Source organism: Macaca nemestrina, chromosome 9 (genome assembly GCF_043159975.1).
Source record: "Macaca nemestrina isolate mMacNem1 chromosome 9, mMacNem.hap1, whole genome shotgun sequence".
In the NCBI taxonomy this organism is placed as follows: Eukaryota; Metazoa; Chordata; class Mammalia; order Primates; family Cercopithecidae; genus Macaca; species Macaca nemestrina.
The window spans coordinates 82,303,652-82,323,072 of NC_092133.1; the positions used below are offsets into that span (position 1 = coordinate 82,303,652).

General features: G+C 50.1%; 1 protein-coding gene across 2 annotated transcripts in view; it reads right to left on the reverse strand.

Moving 5' to 3' along the window:
* Positions 1–19,421, reverse strand: part of LOC105495984 (glutamate ionotropic receptor delta type subunit 1) — a 796,883-nt gene that overhangs the window by 567,505 nt on the left and 209,957 nt on the right. For both annotated transcript variants that reach the window (XM_011766002.3, XM_011766003.3), the window contains exon 4: positions 2,854–3,059. In XM_011766002.3, the coding sequence (XP_011764304.1) occupies positions 2,854–3,059 (206 nt within the window). The remainder of the gene's footprint in view (positions 1–2,853; positions 3,060–19,421) is intronic.

Consider the following 19,421-nt stretch of genomic DNA (forward strand, 5'->3'; position numbering starts at 1 on the left):
CGATGTGTGGGGGGCGCTACGGGACATTTACTCCTCCTTAACTGTGCTTTGGGCTTCATAAAATTCAGGACATGTTCTGGCAGTGTGTCATCCTTGTGAACATCATTTGTCCTTGTCACAACAAAGAGGAGGTTGGGTCATCTGCTCAAGAAACCCATGCAATGCCTCCAGGTGGTGAGGAAGGCTTCGTGCAGGGACAGCACTCCCAGGTGTTCCTAGGGGACCTGCTGGGCTAGCCAGTCAGACAGCTCATGTTTACTCCAGAATCCACATTTCTTCCCCACCACACTTAGGAGATACGTTAAAATGCTTTGCATATAAGTACCCTGAGAACCTCTGCCAAACCCTGGCCAGAGACACTGGAACCATATCTTTCCCCACGAAGCCAGAATGCCCTATTTCCCCACTCCAGCAAGTGCAGTGCTGTACGCTGTGTTCCTGGAATCATCACAGATGGAAGAGAGGGGCTCTGGAGGGAGTAAAATCCGGACTTGAATCCTGTTCAACGCCTAAGTGGCTATTTGTGTGACCTTAAGCAAGTCATTTAACAACTTTAGCTTTTCCGTTTCCTCTGTCTGCAAAGTGTGAGGATTAGAGAACGCACAAAGGACCAGAGCCATCGTGGGCATGTGAGGAACCTCAGCTTCTTCGCTCCCAATAGCAGGCACATGGGAACAGGGATCAAGACTCTTATCATCGGTGGAGACTGAAGACTACGGTGGGAGCTGTTGGCCCAAAGTCCAAATGCCATCCTTCCCCCCAGTCTCCTGCCAACACTCCCAAAGACTTGACTGAAGTTAAGAGTGGAGCAAAAGAAACTGTAGCATCCTAGAGGGTGGGGATTTAGAAACGACCTACTGGATACTATTTTCACCACCTGGGTGACAGGATCCATACTCCAAACCTCAGCATCACACAAGATTCCCATGTAAAAAATCTGCACATGTACCCCCTGTATCTAAAATAAAAGTTGAAATTTAAAAATAAAATAATGGCCTGACCAAAAAAAGAGTGGCCACCCCAGAGGCATCCCCAGTCCCATCACACCCAGCAATGCGAGCAGGACAAAGCAAGCCCAGCGAATCCACCACTGCAGGCGCTTGCATAATTAACCACTTGGAAATAACACCCTTAGGCCAGTCTTAGTTATGTGTTAAATCCTCACAGGGCTAGAAACGGGAAGGGGCTAAAATCTTCTAGAAGGAAAATGCATGAATATGTGCAGTGAAAATAAAACAGATGCTTCTTTAAAAGCTATACGCTAAATGCTTTATCATAGCTGTCTCCTTCATCCCTTTTAACAGATGAAGAAACAGAGGCTAAGATGGTGATGCAAATGGCCCAAGGTCACACAAATAATAATTCAGGGAGCTGGGACTTGCCCCCAAATCCATTCAACTCCAAAGCCAATAGTCTTTCCACCCCCAAGCTTCACAGCAGAGCAAGGAGGAAAGGAAGCAAGGGGAAGGGGCAAGGAATTGACGAGAAGCAAGAAGCAAGGGGAACAGCAATGAGATTAGCCGACACCATCACCAGTACAGACTCCAGCTGGGGAAATACTGCCAGAAGAGCCATCCCCTGAGCAGACTTTTGCAAACGCACAGCTGGGTATATTCTGAGAAAGAATGGACATGTTAGTGCTGCTAATCCCAGGCTGCCCATTACTGGACTGAATCACTTCACACAGGGCAACATGTTCTGGTGAAAATGCCGGGAGCCGACAGGACATCACAGCCTGACGGACCACCGGCGTGATTCGGGGCCTGCTTAGCAGAGAGCATCAGGGCTGCTGGCCAATTGTACCATATTAAGCTTTCCAAATTTTAAGTTCCCCAGCAGTGGGTTTTGGGCTGGCTCCTGATGCATGAGGTAGCATTCTGAGTAATAATTAATTAGAGGGAAAAGCAGAATAAGCAAGCAAAGAACATCAAATGGAATTAGTATAATGCCATGCTTCACTTCAGTTTACTTTCAATCAGAGAGGACCAGCAAGGTGACTGGGGTTGTCTGGAGAATCTGCAGGGAGCTCTTGGCCACCCTGTGACCTGTTCAATCCGCCTCTGCTCCCAGGCACACCACATCCCCAGCTCACCCCTCAAAACCAACCCAGGCCAGAGGGAGACCTGCCAACTCCAGCCCATCACCTCTCTGCCATTAGACTACCTGGGCCGGCGCCAATCAGCCAACTCATAGGTTATTTCTAGTTTGTTCTCAAATTAATGAATTCTTTACAAATGAATGGATTCTTTACTAACTAATGGATTCTTAAACTGATGGACCCTGTCTCCATTAGAAGGCTCCAACCTCGAACAGAGATGTTTATAAAAGAAATAAATGATTATTAGCCCAAGTGCCAAAAAAAACAAGAACGTCTAATGTATCCTTCAACGATAGGCAAAGACACCTCTTCCAGGTGCTAAGAAATCCCAAGGCAGACCTACCCACCTCTGCAGAAAGCTGGAAATTTATTTTATCCCTAGAGGCTTACACCTGTCAACAAAGAGAGGAAAATTTAAAAAAAAAAAAAAAAAAAAAAAAAAAAAAAAAAAAAAAAAAGCCTGAGTCTTGCATCAGAAATCTCTGGCAGTGACTTGCAAACAGGCTTCCCATCAGCCTCCCCACAGCTTCTCAGAGGCTGGGCAGGCCTTGAGTGACCTGTCAGGGAACAATCAGGAGCCAAGTAGTGCTCAGAGAATCCCCCCTCACAGGCTGTGTGCTGTGGGCCGAGCACCCACGTGTCTCCATGTCCATTTAGGCTGTGCATAAGACGACTGTGCCCTACAGCTCACCTGAGCCATCTTCTGCAGAGCCCTGGGCACCAGGCCCCTGAGGCCTCAGGCCCCCACGACCTACCTCGTTGATGAAGGAGTGGGCTCCCTGAGGGCTGAGCAGCAGGATGGCGCGGCGAAGCGTGTCCCGGTAGCGATTCAGCTCCTCTGTCTTCATCGTGGTGAAGAGGCTGGTGAATACGTGGCTAATGTTCTTGTCCACCTTTTGTAAAGAGACGTCAAGGCCCAGCCGCGAGGCCTGGTCCAGAAAGCTTTGAAGCCCACGGATATCTGAGCAGTGGGAGAAGAGGAGGAGGAGAAAAATCATCTTTAAGGGGGAATGCACCGGGGAGGGTGTCTAACTCCAACACGTTCCACCCCTGCAGGCCACCGCGAAAAACAAGGGTCCAAGTCTGCCTCAGGGATTCCCCTCAACAGAGGTTGGAGGACACCGGCGTAGACCCAGCCGTGCTCACCAATGTCCAGCCCTGGCTGACTGTCTCCCCCAACAGGTTGGATGCCATCCAACAGGTCCTATGGCCAGAACGTGCCCTTGATTCACGACAAGCTCTCTGTCTCTCCCTATATGGGCCCAATCACAGCAATTCTGGCCTTCAGGCCACATTTGCTGGAGGTCCCTGGGCCTGACATCCCCAGTCCCCTCCAACTCCCTCTGCTCTCCACATGAGGCTCCTTGACCAACCATGGCCAGTTGAGGCCACTGACTGGAGTGGGCCTGGCCTCAGCAGATGGGCAGTTCAAGCCCTCAGTCCCTGCACCAATCCTGCAAATGCACAGCCTGCACCACAGCACCCCAGTCCTGAGGTGTGGGACCCCATCTGGCTTCAGGGACCTGATTTTCCTTGATGAAACATTCCTCCTGCCTGTTTCCAGCTGGAGTGACTCTCACTTCAAGTCCAGTCAGAAGCCCACATCCTGACTGGATCAGGGATGAGCAGGGGGTTCAAGGAGGTACAGAGAGAGCCCATCCTGGCACGTTGGTGATCACTGGGAGAGAGGCCTGTAGGCACAAACCACCCAGGGATGGAAGATTCAACAAGAAGGAACCTGGAAGCCAATACAGTTGCACTGCACAATGCTACAAATCTATCCTTGCGAGGCCTGAGGGTGCTAAAGTTTTTTCAACCAGTGCCAAAATCATCTCTTGGCAGCAGCCTTGTAGAAGCCATTTGACTTTCCCAAAAAGAGACATGCCCAGAACAGAGGCAGGCAGGTCTGAGAGTAAGACATGGTCCTGACGATGTCATTTCAGCCCCTGGGTCCATGTGAGGCTGAAGCCTGTTTCTCCCGAACTTTCCAGTTTCATGAGCCAGTGAATGCCTTTGCTTGCCAAAGGTGGGTCATGTGCAGCCCAGAGTCTCAATCCACAGGCCATTTTTTCACAGCCTGGGATGTTTCTTGCATCTGGCCCATCCTTGCATTTCACCTCCCATAAGCAAGACCCATGCCTGAGTCGCACCCTCCAAAGGACACTCTAGGTCTGCCCAGATCCACAAGCTTCACTGTCGCCATGCCCTGGGATGCCCACACGCACAGCCTGGCCCATGCAGTCACCAAGATCGAAATGCAAATAAACAGTGTTAGTTCAACCAGGTTTTGCTCCTGACCAGTCCCTCTCCAAAACTCTCTCTGTACTCATTTTGCAAACTTCCTGGTCTACACTCATGCCAAGTGCCATGCAAGCTGCTGCAGAAGTCCCGGGCTCCCTGTTGTGCCAAGAGGGCAGGCTCACCACTAAGTGTAGTCCCAGCTGGACTGTGTGACAGGAGCCATCATGGAGAACCAAGCAGTGCGAAGGAGGAGAGCAGAGCACTATGGCCATCGTGATGAGGGTGCTGGGAGCTGTGCACAGGGACCCCCTTCCCACTGCAGGGGGAAAGCCCTGGACTAGGGCCTCAGCACCTGCCAGGAACCCCGACACCTAGGACTCAGTGCAGTCCCTGAAGCCCTCAGGCAAATCACCATCCCCTTTGAGCCTGAGGGCTCTCTGTAAAATGGGGATGAAAATCGCCAACTACCATTTTCCTGGGACTCTGAGAAACCACACTTCCTGTGCAGGCCACCTGCTTGTGTCTCAGGAGCCTGCACCTGGGAGTACAGGGAGCCCACCTCCTGGTGGTGCATGGGGAGGGCAAAGTACCATACAAATGAGAACCCTGGGGCCCTCTAGAGATGGCAAATGTGTGACCATCCAACCATGACCTCAGCTGGCCCCTTGTCCATCAGCAGCCTGGTCCCTGGAGCACAGCCATGTGACCTAACCCACTGGCTTCACAAAGCACAGGGGTCTCGGTGTCGCTGTTCCCACTGTGTCAGACAGGAAGGAGAGCCAGCCCCAGGGCTGGGATGAAGTGGCCAGCACAGGGCTCCCCCAAAGTGAGGAAAGGTAGCCAACTGAGGACAATACGGTGCCTTACACCTGCACCGGCGCTCCAGGCCCCCAACACACAAGCCCCAGGCTCTCAACACCCTTGGGGTTCCCAGAGAGGCAATTTAGTCTCCATCAGCCTGTTCAGGGCTATGCAGATCTGTAGCTCCCAAGCTTCTTGAAAGAAAAGGTGAAGAAGATAAAGACCTCTTCTTAACCAATCAGAGGGAGTAGCAGGGCAAGCGTGCAGAGATGGCTCAGGAGCCCCAACCAGAAACACAAGCGCTGGTGTCAGCCCCAGTCCTGCCCTCTCTGGAGCACAGCACAATGCAAATCTGTCCATCATAAGCTGGAGGACATCTCAGCACCCAGCGGCCACCCACACCAAAACCAGCAATGGGCAGCTGTGCTGGGCACATAAAAGCCTTCCATGGGTGCCAATGAGGGTTTCCCCCTGGATCTGGGCTGTACATAACACAATCTTTAGCCATATATGGCCATTAAAACTTCAATTAATTGAAGAGAAACACAATTAGATGCTCAGCTCCTCAGGTGCACTAGCCACATTTTAAGTACTCAACAGCCACATCTGGCTGGTGGCTACCATGTTGGACAGCACAGATATAGATCATATGAGATTGATCATCACAGAAAGTCCTATTGCCTGGTACTGCCTGGAGAAACCACCTTTAACCAGTGTGGTGTAAACAATATTCCTAAATATGGGAGACTGGCTGCCTTCAGGCCCCTGGCAAAGGCTCCTAATCCCAGGCTTTTTGTTCTCTCACTGTGAGGACTCCTCCAGCTCCAGCTCCGGCCTCGGCCAAGTGACCCACTTTGACTATGGGACAGTAGTAAACTTGACGCACACATAGGTTTGAAAAAAGCATTTGTGCATTTCCATTTCCACTCTTGGACCATGCCACCACCATGAGAATATCCCCAGGACAGCTGCTGGAGGAATGTGGACACACAGAGGAGAGTGAGGCAGGCACCCAGGCAGCCATGCCCAGCTGCAAGCCAGCCGAACTCAGATGCACGAGCAAGCCCAGAGCAGAACCGCCCAGTTGACCTATAGACTCATAAAAAATAATAAATGACTGCTGTTCTAAGCCACTAAGTTTTGGGATCATCTGTTTCCCAGCAATAACAAACCGATAGATCAAGGTCATCGGATGCACTGTATCTGGTATAGATTATGAAAACGTTAAGTGAAAGAGCAACACCTTTGCCTTTAAAAATTGCCCTGCCACAGCTTACCTGTGGAACTGTCCACACAGGGCTGAGTGCTAGCCAGCCCCAGGACGAGGCCACATGTCCACAGGGAGCTTCTGCAGCCCTGTCCCTTCCTTAGAACACCAGTGATCCTCACGGCCCATGGCCTTGGTTGTGACCCAGATCCGAGCACAGCTGCATGATGGGCATGAAGGTGGGATCCTGAGACCTGTCATTTACAAGCTTCTGCTCCTTCCAGCATCTTCTAAGGCCACTGCAAGTCTTTAAAATGGCAGAGACTGGCCATGTCTACAGAGCATACCTTTCTGCACATCTACCATGTGTACCATGAGGGCTTGCATGAGTCTATGAGTCTGGTAGGGACACCCATGGGGCCCCAGGGACCTTATGCCTCATGCCAGCATGGCCAGTCCTCTCAGCCTGGGGTAAAATTCTCCTTCAGTCCCTTCCCTGAGCTCCCTCTACCTAAAACCATCTCAACCCATAGGACTATTTCATTTCTTCAGGGAATAGGAGATGCCATGGGCAGGTAGCACCTGTCTTGGCATCCATGAGTACATGAGAACATGCCATATGGGAGGACACAAGCCCTCAGAGCTCCTCTGCACCTCCCACTGCTGCATTTCTGGCTTCTATTCCAGCAGCCCCTAATGGGACTGAGGGTTTACAATCCATCAGAGAGAGTTTAAGCTCCCCGCCAGCGGTGGCTCCTCACGCCTGAAATCAGTGATGCCAGCTGAAGCCAGTGTTCCCGAGGGACCACAGCCCCTGGCTACCACCACCTGCTCCCAGTTGGCTGACAAGGTCAGCTCTCAGCCTCCTTTCCCTGAAGCTTCTGTCCAGCTGCACTTGGGGTGGGGCTAGAGGCAGAGTAACAGTGGGGAGCCCAAGCCTGTGCTGCAGCCCTCCTGCCACTCTCCAGGAATGGGGCCACGGAAGCTCACTTCTCCCACAAAGTCCTTTACTCCCTTCAAGAAACCGAATTTGTAATTCCACCCTACCCCAACCCCCACCCCCAAAAAAACCTGACTGCTGCTGCTGCTCACAGAGAATTCCCCAAGAGGTTAGACAATGAACAGATCTGGGGTTTCCCCCACTGGGCCACAGAGTGAGTGCCCCTCCCCTGGAATCCCTTGGCTCCCACAGGGCTCTGGACTTTGTCCCAGGGCCTCCCCAGCAAGCTCACTATACACACTGGCCAGCCCTACCCACCATCACCAATGCAGCTTCCACCAACCACATGCACCTCCACCCGCCCCTGGGGAAGGTTGCTGACTGAGGCCTTGTCAGGCCTCGCATTAACCTGATCCAGAACAGGCATGAGAAAGGCAATGGCCACTGGGTCTCCAGGCAGCCAGGAGAGGCATGGACTCTGGAAAAGGCCACTGGACACTGCAGGGATAGGGAGGAGCTCCCTAGAGAGGAGTCCTGTGCCTTAGACAAAGGAGGAAGCTTGGGGAGCATGGGCCAGTCCACTCCTGCGAGGAATGCAAGGTGACGGTGCCCGGGTCAGGCCTTGACGTTGCCTCTCTGCCTGCCAGCACCCATCCGTTCCTTCTTCCCCCAGTACTCACTGAGCACTCTGTATCTGTCTCTCCCCTGGGTATGGGAAAACAAAACTGAATGAGCCCCTGTATCACTTAACTTAACATTTCAGAGGCTGAGAACAAACCAGAACAAATCAACAGCAGGAAAGACAAAGAGATTATTTCCAACAGTGAGAAGAGCCAAAGAAATAAATGCTGGACTGGAGGGGACTTCAGGGTGGGATTCTGCCTGGGTGAGGAGAAGCAGCTCTGGAAAACCCTTGGGAAGAACATTCCAGGAGAGGGAAACAGCACACAGAAAGTTCCGGAATGAAGCATCTTTGACATCAAATGAAGAAGATCCTTGCTCGCCCCATGACAAGGCTGGACTGTGGAACTGCCAGGAAAGGAAGCTGAGGGTCAGTGGGCACCAGGGACCACCCATGGGAAGGAGAGGACACAGGTCCCTCCCTGCCTCCACACCAGCTTTCTGACGCCTGACCCTGCTTGCCCAGCACATCCCGGCCACTCGCCCTCTCCCCCTGCATCAGGCTCCACGACTCTGCTCTAAAGCTCCTGCCAAAGTCATCAACAAACAGGGGCCCTCCTCGGTCTTTGTCTTCCACGGTTCTCCAGCATCCAGCCTGCAGCCCTGCCTAATGCCCTCTCCCCCTGGACTTGCAAGCACAATGATACGCCCCTCTGCTCTCACCTGCTTTCCCTTCTCCTCCCTCACACGCTCCCGGTCACATTCCCACTAGTCCTGGACTTCCCCCTGGTACTACCTGCAATGTCTGTTCTCACGTGTCTAAGAAGAGCATCACCACACATGCACTAACGAGGCCCACATCCTGGACTGGCGGAAGCCTTTCAACTTCTCCTCCTAAACATTTCCTGAGTTCCACTCTCCCTTCTCAGGTTCAGCACTATCACCTCCTCCCTAGGATTCAAGCAACAGTGTCTTGCAGGGTCCCCTGATCCTAGCATCTGCCCTCTAACACATTCCACAAGAATTTTCTCTCTTGAGATTATATCTGCTCACAATACAGCCCTCCTCCAAACCTTCAACAAATAACACAATTTATGTAAGAGTGCCAAGAAATTAATATCCTCAAAATTATCAGTCAATCAAGTTACAAACAAAAAGTCTTCTAGAGACTTCCTTATTGTGCACAAAATAGACTCCAGACATTTTGAGTACCTAAGAGACTGTGGTCCTAATAGCATTTTTTTGAGACAGAGTCTCTCTCTTGTTGTCCAGGCTGGAATGCAGTGGCGCGATCTCAGCCCACTGCCACCTCCACCTCCCAGGTTCAAGCAATTCTCCTGCCTCAGCCTCCAGAGTAACCGGGATTACAGACGCCCGCCACCACACCCGCCTGATTTTTGTATTTTTAGTAGAGAAAGGGTTTCACCGTGCCTAACAGCATTTTCTATTTGTGTTAACATTCATCACCTGCCTCCACCATGACCTCCTCAAACCATGTACCTTGGGCTCCAGAAAAAGAAGCTCTTTGCCCACTCCTGGACATCCTCCATACACACACACACACCCTCCACTGGGATGCTCCCAATTTGAAATTTACAGAGCCCTACTCCTCCATCCAGACCCAATTCAAACTTCCCCTCTGAGGCCATCTCAGGTCCTCAAGTTGAAATTCATGCCTCCTTCAAATTTAGTAATATTAAATAATATTAATAACATTAAATCATAATATATGGGTAACAGGAGCTAGGCCTTTCTCATTTGTGTTCTTTATCAAACCCCAAGGTTTGGTGCCTAGTACAGAGTCAGTTTATGGAATCAAGTTGAGCCGCAGCGGGAACCTGCCTGAAGCCCGGCGTGACTTCAGCAGCCACACGGTGACCACGTATCAGGTGGAGGCAAAGCCCTACTTAGTAAGGAACTGAAGTCGGGAAAATCATTTTTCCAAAAATCTAAGGTTATAGCTGTGACTATCCCTCCACTCCCTCTGAAAAAAATCAGATAGTATTTTTAATACTGGGTATTTTTAATACTTTCTTTCTGAAAAGTAATTGAAGTGAAAGAAGACATTTCAAATTGCTTCCCCTACTATTTTCAATTTCTGAGAAGGGCCCAGGCACTGAGAGTACTTATAGAGAATATTTTACCATCTGTAATGTACATATATATGTATGAACGCTGCCACCTCACACCCAGAAGTTCACAGTTAGAAGTGTTTTTGGATTATTGGCAAATTTTCCAAAGGCTGAGACACAACTTTGATTCCACAGACTTTCTTTTTTTTTTTACTTCTTTCCTATCTGAGCCCCCAAAGATATGCTTTGAATTTCTTCCCAGATGTAGTTTACCCATACTTCAAGTTCACTTCTAAGAGCCCTGCCCAGCCTCCTCTCCTCTTTCATTGCACATTCCCCTCCCACCACCAGCTCCTAACGTCACCATAGTTGTTGCAAGAGGAGCAGGTGTGATGGTGGCAGGGTCTGCCGTTTCCAAGAGAACCCAAAGAACTACCTGCTGTGACTCCAATCACAGGGGATACCCTTGCCCTCTGCCTACTGGAATCCATCTGGAGCCTCACCTCCACACACCTCACACCTCGGCTTCTCAGCTATGCATTTCCTCTTCCTCCATTCCCGCCCTCTTCCTTCCTTCCTCACATATTTCCTGAGCACTGTCCTGGGCCAGGCGCTATGCTTGGTTCCAGAACAGCAGAATTTTAAAACTTCACAGCCCTGTCCTGGAGGAGCTCTGGGTCCTGAGGGTAAGACTGACGCTGACCCTGAAGAAAGGAGTGGCTCCCGTCTACCACTTCTTGAGTACCTCCTATTGCCAGAATGTGTTCCATTTGCAGAGAGTATTTCATAAATAAATGAATTCCCTGCAATCGATCCATGTAGATGACTCTCTGTGGAAGTCAGAGGGGTACCAAGCAGGCCCGGGGGCAATTCAGCAAAGGTATGGCACATCCAGCAGCTGTTGGTAAAATTGGAAGCAGGGCTCCCCCGTCGTGGGGTGACAAGGTCCCCCAGAGCCTAGGCAAGGGCTGCATTCAGGTGAGTAGAATGATGGTATCCCGCCAGCTTCAGCAGCACAGGGCTACTGCTCTAAGTCTTCTTGCCCAAGGTCTCATCTGGGAGAGTCTTGTCTGGGAGGGAGGCCTCCCCTGTCCCCATCACAATCCCAGCTGCCCAGACAACACTCATGGTAGGCCTGGCCCTGAGGTCCTCCAGATTGATATCCCATCCCTCACCCCAAAAACCTCCACCCTCTGTATTAACCATATCATTTTCCCAAAGATATGAACTTATTTATTTAACTTTTATTTTAGTTTCAGAGTGTATCATATGGAACCAAAAAAGCCCAAAGAGCCAAGACAATCCTAATCAAAAAGAACGAAGCTGGAGGCATCACATACTTGACTTCAAACTATACTATAAGGCTACAGTAACCAAAACAGCACAGGGGTGCTGGTACAAAAATAGACACATAAACCAATGGAACAGAAAAGAGGACCCAGAAATAAAGCTGCACACATACAACCATCTGATCTTCAACAAAGTTGACAAAAACAAGCAATGGGGAAAGGACTCCCTATCACTAAGTGGGGCTGGGATAACTGGCTAGCCATATGCAGAAGACTAAAACTGGACCCCTTCCTTACATCTTTTACCTTTTGATGCTTTGACATCTGGGGCCTTGCTTACCCTGGAGGGCCTGTCTCTCCCTGGGTTAGTAAGCAACTTGCTCCAGAGCATGCCTTTTATCTGCAAACCAACCAATCCAAGCCCAGAACCCCGAGCACATTTTATATTGAGATCTCACACTCAGGGCCACTATACACTTGTCCCAATCACCCCAGGGCCAGGTACCAGACAACCAGGGACAACTCTATGCCCCAGAGCCCACTGGGCTTATTCCCATCAGCCAATCTTAAGCCCGCCTACTCTGCCTTGCCTGTTCCTCCCCATGGAAAGCACAGCCGACTCTTGCCCATAGTTTCCCCCCTCCTCCCTTCTGCTTCCCTGTGGCATCCGCTAGGAAGGCAGGCCCTCGTCTCTGGGAATCTGCAAGTATAACAAATGATCTTTTCAATGGTAGTCATCTCCTAATGTATTGGCCTTGCCATACTTAAATCATAATAAAGCCTGTATTAAAACTCCCGTGCTCCTTGCAGCACTCTGCAATAGCCAAGACAGGGAATCAGCCTAGGTGTTCGCCAGCCGATGGACAGATGAAGAAAACGTGGTGTACATGCACAATGGAATGCTCTTCAGCCTTTGAAAAGAAGGCAATCCTGTCATTTGCAACAATGTGCATGAGCCTGGAGCAGATTATGCTAAGTGAAATAAACCAAACCCAGAAAGACAAATACTGCATGATCTCACTTACAAGTGGAATGTGAAAAAGTTTAACTTGAAATGGAGAATAGAAAGGTGGTTACCAGAAGCTGGGGAGTTAGGGGATTGGGGAGATGTTGGTCAAAGGAGGTGAAATTTCAATTAGGCAAGAGGAATAAGTTCAAGTGATCTATTGTATAAATGTTGACTACAGTTAATAACAATACGTTGCATATTCGAAAATTCATAAAAGAGTCGATTTTAAGTGTTCTCGCCACAAAAAAAAATAAGCATGTGAGATAATGCACATGTTGATTACCTTGATTTAGCCATTCCACAATGTATCCATATATCAAAACATGTTGTATATCATAAAAACATAACTTTTACTTGTCAAAAAAAAAAAAACACTATCTTTCATGGTGGTCTGAGATTCAGAGCTTAGGAAAAGGCACAGAGAAGCAGCCCCATTGCCCTGCTCCCCCAGGGGTGCACAGAATAAGCACAAGCCTGGGTTCACTATCTGGGTGATCCTGGGCAACCACCTCTCTGAGCCCATTTTCTCACCTGCAAAGCAGAGCCAACCCCACCTTCCTCCTAGGAGGCCTTAGACCCTTCAGTGAGGGGCATACATCACAGCTGGCACAGTGCAAAATAGATGTTCAGCGGCTGTCAGCTCCCTTCCAACCTTCTCATCAGTGCAGGGAACGCCCCCAAAAGGGCTCCCAAATGAACGAATCATCTCTCTTGTTCTAGAGTCTCATCAAGAAGGGAGGTGCCATTCTGACAATCGGGTGACACAATAGAAAACTAAAAAGGTCATCTCTCCCTTCTGTGATCATGGAAATTCCAAAGTTGTAAAGTGGCTTGAAGGGGAAGGTCTGTCATTGAAAACTCTTTGAGAAGGGAAACAAGTTTCTGCCTCTAATAAGGGCTGATAGTACCCAGGAGCCTTCTGCTCAGACAGGTTTCAGAACCAGCCACAGAGCCACATAAGGGCAGATTCAGGAAAGGGAGTGGGTGGTCTGGATGACTCCGTATGGGCACGTTCACACTGTGTGTTCACATGTGTGCTGTTTCAGACACAGGGACCTTGAATGAGCCGTACCCACACCCCCTGCCTGGGGCACTGACAATGGAAGGCTTCGGCTGATCCAACCACGTTCCAATTTCCCACAAAGTTCTACTCCTTTCCATTTAAAAAACAAACACAGGGAAAAACATTTTAAATAATCAGGCTGGAAGATCGAGATTAAAAACAATTTAAAATAAACGTCTACTCCGGCACTTTGGAAAAAACATACCACGCTACATTAAGTGCTTTGAATTAAGTAAATTATGCCAAGTAACTAATTTACATAATTATCAAGATTTGCATTTTACACATGTTATGATGAAAATGACTTTATAAAATAATTCTTCACCAACTTGTGTTCCAAGTTGGGTTCTAGTATTTGGATAAAATTCCACGGTGTTTATCTGCTACTGTCTTTCATGTTTCAAATCTCTGGCTCCTTCAATATTTTCTTTTAATCTGGCAGGTCCCTTGTTCCCACTGCAATAAATAGTCCCTTTGATTTACAATTCCCTTCCATCAACTGAGTGAGATCATATTTTTAAGGAATCCATAATATGCTAATGATTTTTAGAATTTTCACAAATAAAGTTGCATTTTCTGTCACCTTTCACTTACGAGGTATTTGGTAATGATTTTAGCAGTTCTTCCTCTATGATTTGCAGGGATGGTTTTCAGAGCCCTGCTGTTTTGACGCCATTTTTTCAGGATGAGGAATCAGCATGGCATTTCCCCACAAGCTTCTTTCCTGCATCAACAGGCCCCTCGGGGCAGGAGCAAGACCCCAGCCAAAGGTGCCCAGCAGGAGGCTCGCCTCCAGTCCTTGGGTGCTTGGTGCCCTCTCCCTGAGCTGCTGGATTCTTCAATGCTTCGTTTCTTTTCTCCCTCTCTGTGGCTTGTGAGGAAGGCTAACCGTATCATGAAAGATGAAAATACTGAAGGCCAGAGAAGTTGAGCTCCTCCTTCAGAACACAGAGGAATGACCCACATCATTGCTTTGAAGGAGCTCTGGGTATTTTTCTAGATCCCTCTTTCATTTAAGTAGAGAAGCAAATCTAGAGAAGTAATTTCCAAGTGTTTGTCCAAACAGCCACATGTGAATTTCCAGGGGCTCCAAAGCTGATGCCTTTGGATTTTGTTAATGCCACAGCCTGATGGCGTCTCTCCATGGTACGGCCAAACCAATGATGGCATAATCGTAACAGCATGTTACAGACTGAATGTTTGTGCTCCCCCAGAATTCATGTGTTAAAATCTTAACCCTCAATGTGATGGTATTAGAAGAGGGGGCTTTGGGAGGTAACTAGGGTCATAAGGGCAGAGACCTCCTGGTTGGAATTAGTGGCCTTATAAGAAAATAAGAGACTCAAGATCTTTTTCTCTCTACCAGGTGTGCACACTGAGAGAAGATGGCCAACTGCAAACTAGGAAGAGTGCCCTCACCAGACGTCAGATCCAGCACCTTGATCTTGGACTTCTCAGCCTCCAGACTGTGAGAATTAAATGTGTGTTGTTTAAGCCCCCCAGCATGAGGTATTTGTTATGGCAGCCCAAGCTTACCAGGACACAGCACATCTTATCAAGGTCTGCCTTCTTGCCAGGCACTATGTGAAGTAATTTGCACATACTGTCTCATTTAATCCCTATGACACCCTCATGTCTTGCCTGAGTTTATCCAGCCCTGGAAGGGGCTCAAATCCAGGGCCTCTGACTCCGGAGCCAGAGGTATTTAGCCTTATTCACCAACAAGCTGAAGGCACCTGGGAAGGGATGAGAAGGAGGCAGGTTTGCAAACCCCATCATGTTTGCAATGGTCTGGTTGGCGATGCTGAGGTAGGTGGCCGGCACACACATTTCACCTGAGCCTGAGCACCCATAGGGAATTACCAGAGTATGCCCATTTCACAGATAAGTCACTGGCTCAGAACAGAGCTGGGATTCAACCCCAGAGCTGTCTACCATAAGGGGCTCTGCTCTCTGTGTACCAACACATGGAAACCCCCATCCCCACCCCAGACCTACCTAGTGGCCACCGCAGGCATACAGAACTCCAGAGAGACAGTGCAGCAGGCTGGTCAAATGCTGGAGTCTGGCATTTAAGAATGGCAAGAGGAAACCGTGAGGCATGCCATTACCAGCTGTTAATTTGCAATCAGTATTAATAAGTGACATTACACAGTGAAATGTAGCATCTTCATTAGTTCTGTAAATTATCACTCTGAGTAAAGCCCATTCTACTAGAAAGAGCAGCCCCAACTGAGTTAACTTGGAAGCAACCTGGGCTGGGTTCCACCTCTGCAGACCTGTCCGAGGGCCACCCAGGGACTGTCACCCACCCACCAAATGGGCCCTCCTGATCCCTGGGACCAGCAGTGTCTCGGGATCTGCTCTGGTGGGGAATGTGTGTGGGCCTGCCCTGGTCACTGCCCACAACTCCCACCCTCTCAGTGACAGGGTGATGGGACTGCCCCACACTATCTCACCCACTCAGGCTTGCTCCAAGCCTATGTATGGTGCCCAACCAGGCCATGCCCTATTGTGGATACTAGAGAGAAGGATCAGATCCTGTCCTTCTGTCAGGGAGTCCAACAGGAAACGGACAAGAAAACAGTGTTTGAGGATGTACTAGGAACACCAGGGAGTGCACGAGAAGGGATTTGTTTCCCCAGACAGAGGGAAGGTCTCAAGAAAGCCTTCAGAGAGTCAGGAGTTGGAACTTGCAGGATGAAGAGGCATTTTCTGCATGGACAAGAGAGGGAGTATTCCAGACTGAGAGGATGTCAGGATCAAAGGCCTCATGGAACCCAACAGCCCAGCTGGAGACCTGTGCCTGGTTCTGTTTTGGTATGAGGGGTGTGGGACCTTGTGTGCCCCCAACAGGATAGCCACAGTGGCATTTCTGGACAGAAAGGGTGCCAGAAAACCCTGAGACCAGGGCCTAGGGCCCAGCCATGCCAAGCCCACCACTCCTGCCCACTGCCTCCTGTCTCTGAGGCAAAGAAAGGATGACAGCAACAGAGCCACCGCACTGGAGTGAGCCCTGAAGCCCCGCTCTGCGCCCAAGAGTCCCCACAGCCTGAGCAGCTGCTGCCTAGCTCTCAGGGAGGCCACTTCAAGGCAGGGCTGTGGCCCCCCTGTGGGAGAAAGAGCCTGGGTTTTGGGGCCTGCCACAGGGGAGGTGGACTCATGGGTGGACATCTCTGGCCTGGGCATGGCTCTTAAGTTCCCTGAGCTTCAGCCACTGCCTCTAAATTGGGCAGAGTGAGGCTGCCTAGGGGTAGGACCACTGTAAGGAGCACATGGAAGGACAGATATGAAGCACCTGGGACGGAGCCCATGTGAAGGGCAGGCCACTCAGAACAGCAGCCCATCCTCTCCAGTGCGGCTGCCGCCCCTCACCCACCTGTGCCTTGCCAGCCCTGACAGGGAGGCTTCCGTCTTCACAGCTTTCCACTGACCTCATGACAAGTGTTCTTTAAATTATGTATTTAATTTACATAATTACTCTCTGATATTTACTCGGGTTTAATTTGTTTCCTCGGGAACCTGTCTTTGAAGGGACAGTAGCAACCAGAGCTGGAAGTGAAGCCACAGTAAGGGGCCCACAGATGCCACCACCCCTCATTGTGGGCCTCCCGACGCCACTTCTACAGACGGACCTCACTCTGTCTGAGCTCCAGGGTGCCACAGAGCCTCCAGTGACTGAGCCCAGTGGGTGCCAGGTCAGGTGGCATCTGGGATTCTGCCCCAGGCCTGAGTCTGGGTGCAAAGGAAGGCCTCCCTGACTGACACATTCACTCACACACACACGCTCAGGTATTCCGACTCACCAGTGTTCACACTCACCTGTACTCACACACACTTAGTGGGCTGGAGCCCATCCTACCACTTTGCCAGAGCCTATTGTTACATTTTCAGGAATTTGCAAGCAGTTATTAAACACAGCCAGTATGGATTAAATTATATAAACCTATCATTAAACAAATTATATTAACAAACAAAATTGATAAATACACAAAGCTCATCATTCCCTAATTATTTTGCTGCATTTTACTATTGTCTGCGCTCTTGAGGCTATTAATGTCTATCCTATCTGAAACACCAGAAATAATGGGTGTCACTGCTTCCCAATTCCATGTCCAGGGACATCATGCTGCTCAAGATGGGGTTGCTGGTCAGTAGAGGCAGGGAGCTCTGCAAGAACGGAGCGGCGACACGGCTGGATACCCCAGCCCAGGCAGCCCGGCCATGCTAGGAGCAACATAGGTGGCCCAGGGCCTCTGCAACCACACAGAGCCCCACCACGAAAACATGCCTGCTAAGCCCCCAAATTAAAGCCACATCTATATTAATTAAGAGGCAGGATCTGCAGGCCTAATGGGGCTGTCTGCCCATCCATCACAAACTCGTTACCTCCTGCCAGAACCTCTTGGGCCAGATTACAAATGGGATGTAGGGTGGGGGCCAGGGAGGCAGGGTATTATCCTGAAATATAATTTGAATTTTCCTTCCAAAATACCATCCTCGGTCTGATCTATCACATACCACACCCGCCCAGGCCTGGCACAAGCAAGGACTGGACCGTGGGGCCATCCATCACAGGCCGCCGGAAGGCCCTGGAAATGCCAGGGCTGCTCTTGGGCTCTGAGGAAGGTGCAGACAACTGGACTAATAGTATGATCAATGCCAGTGGGGTGGGGCTGCAGTCATGGGAAACGGCTGCTGGGACCAACACTGTCCCCTCTCTTCCTCCCAAGGGCAGATATCCTTCCTGCCAGGAATGCTGGGCCAGGGGAGTAGGGAAGTGAGCCTCCATTTATGGCTTATGAAGCACCTTCTTTGCACTGTCCCACACTCTCCCCTTCATTTCCTCCTCACGGCAAGCCTACAAGGGCAGGATTTTCATTCCTGCTTTACAGAGGAAAAAACTGGGGCCTAGAGAGCTCCAGGCACTCTAGTAATAAGGGCTGAGCCAGGAGGTCTGATTCTGTCCAGCTCTGCTGCCTCCAGGAGAGTGATACAACAGAATGTAGAGCCCCAAGGACCACAGTCCACACCGTGGTCTCCAGGAGGGCCCCTGACTTCTTGACCAACCTCCATATCCGAGGGGGTCCCTCCCAGCAGCAGCAGGTGTCTTTAGAGAGTGGCCCGAGATCCTGGGCATCTTTCTCAGCACTGCATATGCCCAGATCCAAGCACGGAGCCTGGTATGCAATAGCAGCTCAGAAAAGTCACATGGAAAAAATGTTCAAATTAATTACAGAAATGCAATTCCTTGTCCAGGAGTGGAAGCTCAAGTCCAACAGGAGCCCACTGGGTTGACGCAGAAGCCCACACCTGAGCTAGGCTGTGCAAACTGAAGAGGAGGAATTGAAAGAGCTGCCATCGTGGGATGGGCAAGAGCACACACCTCTGCTCGCTGCCACCTGTCCAGGAGCAAAACCAGGGGACACCCCAGCAGTGCACCCAGCACTGTGCCAAGCCCCATGCACTCCCCATCTCATTTACTCACCCCAGCAACCCCAGGAGGGCAGGTCGATTATTATCCCCACTTTACAGATAACTGAGGTTTGGAGAGGTGAGTGCCAATGCCACAGTTCAAATCCAAGTCAATCTGACTCCAAAGCCCCTACCCTGAGTCTCTCTGATATTTAGGAACATGCCTCCTATAAAGAAGCCCCTCATTATTGTTAGCCCCCTTCACCTTCCAGAAAAAACAATAATCAAAAGTAAATCCACACTCTGCCAGATGCCCTCTGCCCAGGCCAGCATCATGGGCTGTATGGTTTGCTGAAGGCTGGGGAAGGTCCTCTGGTAGCCCTGGGTCTGTGCAGCCCCTGCCTGCAGCCAATAGCTGGGTGCCCACTTTGTCCGGCTCAACCAGGCCCATTCAATGGCTGGCCTGCCATTCTTCCAGGTGTCAACCACACAGCCTCTGCCCAGGACAGCACATGGGCGCTTTCCTAACCCATAGCTGCTTTTTTTTTTTTTTTTAAACCAACTTTGCAAGAGCAACTGATTCTGAGTCAGAGTTTTCATTGCAATTATAGTGATTTCCAGTTTAGAGGGAAATGAACACCCCAGAAAGCATTTAGAATGAATCC